General features: G+C 61.1%; 1 protein-coding gene across 2 annotated transcripts; it reads left to right on the top strand.

Moving 5' to 3' along the window:
- The first annotated feature begins 357 nt into the window (after positions 1–357).
- On the top strand, positions 358–7,344 carry cdk13 (cyclin dependent kinase 13). Of its 2 annotated transcripts, none has more exons than XM_077623874.1 (14): positions 358–2,303; positions 2,580–3,146; positions 3,220–3,357; positions 3,437–3,576; positions 3,649–3,819; positions 3,895–4,084; positions 4,168–4,224; positions 4,325–4,426; positions 4,505–4,582; positions 4,871–4,987; positions 5,070–5,201; positions 5,288–5,487; positions 5,601–6,089; positions 6,172–7,344. In XM_077623874.1, the coding sequence occupies exons 1-14, from the start codon at positions 1,180–1,182 to the stop codon at positions 6,813–6,815; spliced, it is 4,149 nt and encodes a 1,382-aa protein (XP_077480000.1). In that variant the 5' UTR covers positions 358–1,179; the 3' UTR covers positions 6,816–7,344. The 2 variants fall into 2 exon arrangements, with proteins under 2 accessions (XP_077480000.1, XP_077479999.1); XM_077623873.1 differs by having other exon boundaries at positions 2,577–3,146.
- Positions 7,345–7,366: the final 22 nt, after the last annotated feature.

Raw genomic sequence — 7,366 nt, 5'->3', positions numbered from 1 at the left:
TGGCAGGTGAGAAATATAAAACAATAAACAAGTATATATATTCCAAAGAAATGAATATAGGTCAATTGAACTGCATTTAATTGCTTTTAAGCAAGATTACAATTGCGTTGGACTGCTATTCAATTTGTCTATTTTAAAAACATCCCAAGAAACATGCCTGTAACCCAGAATTGCACAGGAGATTCAGAACAAAAACTCCCAGAATTGAAAGCAATTCCTATCAAAATGACTCATATAATACGTATAAACCGAGTTTATGTTTCTGTGTGCTTATTCAAGTAGTGATCAGGGGTTCCCTTGGCGGTGACGTCACAGGGCACGTCGACACGAGCTCGCCTGTGATTGGCTGACGCCGGCGCACGAGGCCTGGAGTTTGAAAGCTCGTCTGCGGCCCGACGAGTCTTTAGCAGTAGCATTAGCACCACGGCTCCAACAAAGTTGACACCGTCGGCCAACTTCCTTCCTATGAGCACCTGCGCTCGCTTCGGCCTTCTAAAGCGACGCGCGGCGTCTTCGGCGACCATGACGCCACCGGCCGGAGTAGAACACACCCCGGAGGACGACGCTTTTTGACGGCTGGAAGTCCACGCCGAGACGGGGGAGATACAAGAAAGCTTCCCCGCCGCCTTCACTTCCTCGTTCCCCGAGGAAGGAGGATAAGTCTCCCTTTTTTGTTTGTTTTTGTCTTTTTTTCTTTACTCGACAGTGGAAGGGAATACTCGCTCGTAGTGCCGGTGGCGTGTCAACGGAACCGGGGCCTTAAACCCGGACGGGCCTCGGGCCTGCACTTTTGTCTGCTTGTCGGTACGCGATGTGTCGCGGGGCTCCGTTAGCCGCCGGGGGCTAATTTAGCACGCGCTAACGAACTGTTGATAACTTACGACCTGGATTTCGACCGCTAGCTTCATGTCATATGTCGCGTGCGCGCGCGTGCACGCGTGGAAGAACCGTTTCGTGATTAAGTTCGAGTGGAAAACGGCATCTCGCTAGCTTTGTGATGCTAACGTTAAGCTCGTGATCTCGCCTGCCAAACGTGACTTAGCCTGCTAACCGGCCTGCTGTTATTATGTTCGGCCGCACGACAGGAAGGGTAGTCGATTAGAAGTATTTCGGGGGGATTGAGCGCGGTGGGGTGGTGGTGGTGGCGGCGTTGGTGCGACCGTGTGACCGTGCGGATCAATGCCGAATTCGGACGTGCTGCGGGATGGCCGCGGCCGCAGTCCCTCCGCCCAGAGAAGCGCTAGCCGGCAGGACAGACGCCAGAATGCCAGTAAGCCGGCCAGCGGCACGGCTACTCGGGACCCGCGTCGGGACAAGAGACGCTCCTCGGCGTCCCGTCGCAAGAGACGCAAGCAGGGCAAGGACAGGGACTCGTGGCACGTGGGGGTGACGGAAGGGATGGTCAACGACAACAGACACGGCACTTTTGGCAAGGAGGGAGAACTCGGGACCCTGGTGGAGTACGACGACGTCAGCTCCCAGTCGGAGCGCTTCTCCGGGAGCCCTTCGCCCAAGGCGGACCCCCGCGCCGGCCGCTTCTCCGCCGACCGGCTGAGCGACTTCGGCGAGTTCGACGGGGCCCCGTCCCAGTTCAGGGAGCGCGAGGACCCCTTCCCCGCCGAAGACCGGCGCGGCAGAGCCCAAAGGAGCAAGCCGGCCTCCGGTCGCAAGAAGGAGCGCCCCGCTCGGGGGCGCGACTCCAAGGTCCGAGCCGGGCTGGGCCCCGGCCCCGTCCCCGGCGTCTCGAGAAACCGGCGAGACGCCGGTCCCAAGGCCGACGACAAGAACGGCAAGAAAGCCTCCGCCGCTTTGCCGTCGCAGTCGGAAAAACGGGACTCCAAGAGGCAACGGAGCAAAACGCGGGCGGACAAAGAACCGCCGTCGGCGTACAGAGACGTTCCCCCCCAGTCGTACCGGGACGACGAGTCGCGCTCCTACAGGAGGAGCCCGGGGCTCAAGGCCGAAAGTCCCTATGGGACGTCGTACCCGTACGGCTACCAGTCCCCGCCCGGTTACAACCACGTCTCCAGGAGAAGCCCCACCTACCCGGGCAAAAGAAGCTCCCCGGCGTCCGGCTACTACGGCCGAGACGCCGGTGCCTACAGCGCGGCCAAGTCGCCCGGGTCCTACCCGACCGTCAAGAGGAAGCGCTCGCCCGGAAGCCCCGCCAATTGGCGGCGCTCTCCCAGTTACGGGCGCCACAGCCCCTACGAGCAAGGCGAGTTCGTCTCCAGTCCGTACGGGGGTCGGCGGAGGTCGCGGAGTCCGTACAGGAAGTCCCTCAGCCCGAGTCCGGACGTCAGGTGAGGCAAAAGGCTCATTTTCTAAACCCGTCGGCGAGGACACGCGTCCGATTGGACGTCTGTCATCGTCGACGGCAGCCGCGTTTAACTTGAGTCTTGTTCCTTTGTTTTAGCATCAATTAGCATCGATTTATCTTAACATAATGCATTTGATATTTATACCAACGTTTATTTTATCTGCTCCTTCAAAGTTAACAATGATGCAACATTTCTAGGACGGCTCGTTTAGAAGTAGCAGTCAATGGAGAGCATTAACCAAAGCTATTTTGACAGCAGGCGCTCGGCGAGGTCCCGCAGCCGGAGCCCGTACACGTCCATGGGACCTTCCCGCGGGCGCCACCGCAAGTCGCGCTCGCGAAGCCGGCCCTCCAGCCTCTCGCCCGGCACGCTCACATTCAAGAGCAGCCTGGCGGCCGAGCTCAGCAAGCAGAAGAAGGCCAAGGCCGCCGCCGCCAAAGCCAAAAACGCCGGGGACGCCGCCTCCGCCCCGGTCAAGGCCGCCCCCGCTGCCGCCTCGTCGTCGTCCTCCTCCGCTCGCCAGCCCAGCCCCAAGACCGAGCACGCCGCCCGGAAGGGACGCCCGCCCTCGCCGCCTCCGGAAAAAGGAGCCCCGCGCCCTCCCGTGCCGGCTCCCACGTCGACTCCCGCGTCGGCTCCGTCGCCTTCCAAGAAAGCGACGGAAGCGCCCGCCGCCCGGGACAAGAACGCCAAGGCCAAAGAGGACTCCAGGAGGAAAGCGGCGGCAGCGGCGCTGCCCGACAAAGCCGACGGGAGCTTCGCCGCCGGCGTCCTCAACCTCCCGCTTCCCCTGAGTGTCCTGGAGCAAATGGACAAAGGCGAGAGGTAGCATTCGCTCGCGGCGCCACACCCGCTCGCCTTTTTTCTCCATTAATCCGGGCCTTTTCCCCCCCCTCAGCGCCAAGAAAAAATCGGAGCGGAAGGGCCGTCAACTCCTGGCCGACCTGCCGCTCCCGCCGCTCATCTCCAGCCGCACATCTTCGCCGCGCAGCCCGGCCGACGATAAAAAGGGCCAGACGCCACGCAGGAGGCCCAGGTGCGTTCAGGTTCCTTTGTCTTTCCAGGTCAAATGTCCGCTCATTTCGTGGTCGGAACTCACGGGTTCTTCGGCTCAGGATGTGCGGCCCGAGGTACGGCGAGATCAAAGAGACGGAGATCGACTGGGGCAAGCGTTGCGTGGACAAGTTCGAAATCATCGGCATCACGGGGGAAGGCACGTACGGCCAGGTCTACAAAGCCAAAGACAAAGACACGGGTGAGAAGGAGAAAAAGGAAGGAGGAGGAACATTGGGCTCGGGTTAATTAAATGTCCTCCTCTTCTCCGCAGGGGAGATGGTGGCCTTGAAGAAGGTGCGACTGGACAACGAGAAGGAGGGCTTCCCCATCACGGCCATCCGAGAGATCAAGATCTTGCGGCAGCTCAACCACAAGAGCATCATCAACATGAAGGAGATCGTCACCGACAAGGAGGACGCCTTGGACTTCAAAAACGACAAAGGTCCTGCCCCGTCCTGGCGGCGCCGTCCGCTCGAGCCGCCTCGCTCCGGTCCGATGTTGCCTTTTGGCCCGTCAGGCGCCTTCTACCTGGTCTTCGAGTACATGGACCACGACCTGATGGGCCTGTTGGAGTCGGGCCTGGTGCACTTCAACGAGAGCCACATCAAGTCGTTCATGCGGCAGCTGCTGGAGGGCCTGGACTACTGCCACAAGAAGAACTTCCTGCATCGCGACATCAAGTGCTCCAACATCCTCCTCAACAACAAGTGGGTGGTCCACGCCATGTAGAACCCGCCCACCAGCCTTTGCTTAGCGTTGCTAGCGGCTTTTTTTCCTCTCTCCTCGGCAGAGGCCAGATCAAGCTGGCGGACTTTGGTTTGGCTCGCTTGTACAACTCGGAGGAGAGGTGAGGGTCACTCGGCAACGTCGCCTTTTGCTCTGGCGCCGATCGGACGCCCGTTGGCGTCCGCCCAAGCTTCCGCTCAATGTCCGCGTCTCGTTGGCAGTCGACCGTACACCAACAAAGTCATCACGCTGTGGTACCGCCCCCCGGAGCTCCTGCTCGGCGAAGAGAGGTACACGCCTGCCATCGACGTCTGGAGCTGCGGGTAAGAGAGGCGACCCGGTCTTTTTTAGCTAACCAAAACGGTCTCTATAATACAAGCGCACCCGCCGTCTTTTGACAGATGCATCCTCGGGGAACTTTTCACCAAAAAGCCCATCTTTCAAGCTAACCAGGAGCTGGCCCAGTTGGAGTTGATCAGGTACACCTTGTGCACCTTGCCCCCACCAAGATGGCTCCCGTTAGAGCACGTCGACAGCCGTCTTACGTAGAGGTGCACTTTGCCCCTACCAAGATGGCTGCCTGTCCAGCACCTCAACAAGCATCTGGCGCTTTTTTTTTGTTTTTACGTGACCCTTCCTAGGAGATTATTCACTTGAAAATATTTTGGTTTAAGACTTGCTAGCAATTGATACTGAACCTGATCGTAGCAAAGATTGTGATGGGTTGTAAGGGGTCCGATTTTAAAGGCGAGCGACTGTGCTTCCAGCCGGATCTGCGGCAGCCCGTGTCCGGCGGTGTGGCCCGACGTCATCAAGCTCCCCTTCTTCAACACCATGAAACCCAAGAAGCAGTACCGGCGACGACTGCGCGAGGAGTTTGCCTTGTGAGTGCTTCCTTTTTTGTTTTCCCCGACTGAGTCGCAAGCCCCAAAAACCGAGTGGCGCCGTCCGTGCCTTCCCCCCCAGCATCCCGCCGACCGCGCTGGACCTCTTCGACAACATGCTCAACCTGGACCCCGGCAAGCGCTGCACGGGCGAGCAGGCGCTGAGCTGCGACTTCCTCAAGGATGTGGACCCGGACAAAATGCCCCCGCCCGAGTAAGTCCCTCCCCCTTGGAGGCGCCGGCCGGCCGGCAAGCGTGTCTCGCCCTGACCCCGCCCCTTCGCTCTCCCGACGGCGGCAGTCTTCCGCTGTGGCAAGACTGCCACGAGCTGTGGAGCAAGAAGCGTCGGCGGCAGAAGCAGGTGCCCGAGGAGCTGGCCCTTCCTCCCAAGGCGCCCCGCAAAGAGTTGGGCCTGGACGACAGTCGCAGCAACACCCCGCAGGGCTTCCCCGCGGCGGGGGGCGTCAAAGCGCCGGGCCCGGCGGCTTCGGCGATGCTGGGTGAGTGCGGCATATTGCGTAAATATTTCCCACATTTCTGCTAAATTCTAGTACTTGGTCTATTTTTATTGATTTCATGCATTGAGTTTTTTGTCATTTTGGTGATGTGGCAGATGCCAAGGGTCCCAACTCCCAGCTGACCCAGGAGCAGCTGGCCGTCCTGCTCAACCTCCTGGGCCCCCCCAACAGCGGGGGCAACCCCGCTCACTTTTTCCAGGCGCCCAAAGTCCATCAGGAGACGCCGCAGCAGCCCTCCAAAGCCCCGCCGCCGCCGCCACCGCCCGCCGACGCGACCGAGCCCGCCCCGCCGCCGGCCGCGCCCCCGCAGCCGGCCGCTCCGGTGGGCGTGCCGCGCACCCCGCCCATGCCCAAGCCCCCGTCGCCGGTTCCGGCGCCCGAGGGTGACGCGGCGGCCGCCGCCGCCGCCACCCAGACGGCCGTCACCATGCTGCTGGCTCAGTTGCTGCAGGCTCAGAGGCAGGAAGACGGAAAGGATGGCGCGGAGGCCTCCGGTGGCGGCACCGGCTGCCGGACCGTGGGCGCCGCTCCCCCGATTCCGGCCGAAGGCAAACTACCTCCGGCGTCCAGCCCGGTTTCACCCGGTAAACCGGTTTGACTTCCCGAACCTTGAAATGGAATCCCGCTTGGAAATTGACACTTTTTTTTTTTTTGTCATTCTCGCAGCACTCGACGCGGGCGCCGTCCCCATCCTTCCCCCACACCAGAGACCGCCCGAGCCCCCGGAGCCGGCCCCCCCGCACGCCGACCTGGACTACAGGCGGCCGCCGCCCGAGCCCAAGCCCGGCCACGCGCCGCCCGTCGCGACCGCCGGGAGCGGCGACGGCGGCGGGGGCGCCCGACCGCCCGAGCCCGACTACCCCAACCTCCCCACCGCCGAGGGCCCCGGCTACGGGGGCGACTTCAGCCACCCGCCGCCGCCTCCGCCGCCCACGTTCACTCCCTCGGGCTTCGGGGACAGCTTCATGGGCCACGTCCTGGGGGCGGGGCTACCCCCTCGCTCCCTAAGGGAAGCGTTCGGCGGGCCCGGCCCGACGGCGGGGGCGGCGCCCCCGGAACTTTTCGCCCCGCCGGGCGCCGCCCCCGCCGTCCCCCCCGGGATGATGTTCGCCGGGGACAAGGACCACCGCTTCGAGTACACCCCCCTGCCGGTGGAGGGCCCCCCCAACGCGCTCCACCTGTACAACCACGCGCCGCCTCACCCGCCGCCGGGCCACGCTTGGGCCTCGCCCTCCCCCTCGCCGCAGGTGCCCCTCGGCTTCACGCCTCACGTGGCCTCGGCCATCAGAGGACGAGGGCTGCCCTTCTGAACCTTCTCGGGGACCCCCGAGCGGGAGGAGCTCGACTTCCACCCGACTGGGAGCGTTTTCTTTTCTAATTTGTTTGTTCTACGAATCTTTTGAAGCAACGACGACCGTCAGTTAGCGAGCCGGTACGTTTGGCGCCCTGGCGCGACAGCCGCTTCCTCCTCCCTCCCGTTCAAGATTTGCACTACAGACTCAAGTAGGCTTCAAAACTTTTACCGACGGACGAAGATGAAGAGCGGCGCACCACGTGACCTCCCCGTGGCTCTTTTCACCTCGCCGTCGTTCTATTTTGTCTTGATTTTTTTTTTGTGTGCGTCCAGAAATGCGACTGGACCGCTGGCACACGGAGGAGAAAATGGCGAAAGAGAGGAAAAAAAATGATCAAAACAGAGATTTCTCCTTTTTTTTTCGTATTAAGAAAACAATCTATCCTGCGCCCTTTTCCTTTTGGCAAGTGTTTATTATACAAGAAAATGCCACCGTGTATAGCTATGGTCTTTTCAGTTCCTATAAAGAGTATTTTTCAATGTCATCTGTCGCCATTGTTTGACTGT

This window comes from Stigmatopora argus, chromosome 17, assembly GCF_051989625.1.
Source record: "Stigmatopora argus isolate UIUO_Sarg chromosome 17, RoL_Sarg_1.0, whole genome shotgun sequence".
In the NCBI taxonomy this organism is placed as follows: domain Eukaryota; kingdom Metazoa; phylum Chordata; class Actinopteri; order Syngnathiformes; family Syngnathidae; genus Stigmatopora; species Stigmatopora argus.
The sequence above is the reverse complement of the archived record's forward strand: the minus strand, read 5'-3'. Positions and strand labels throughout refer to the sequence as shown.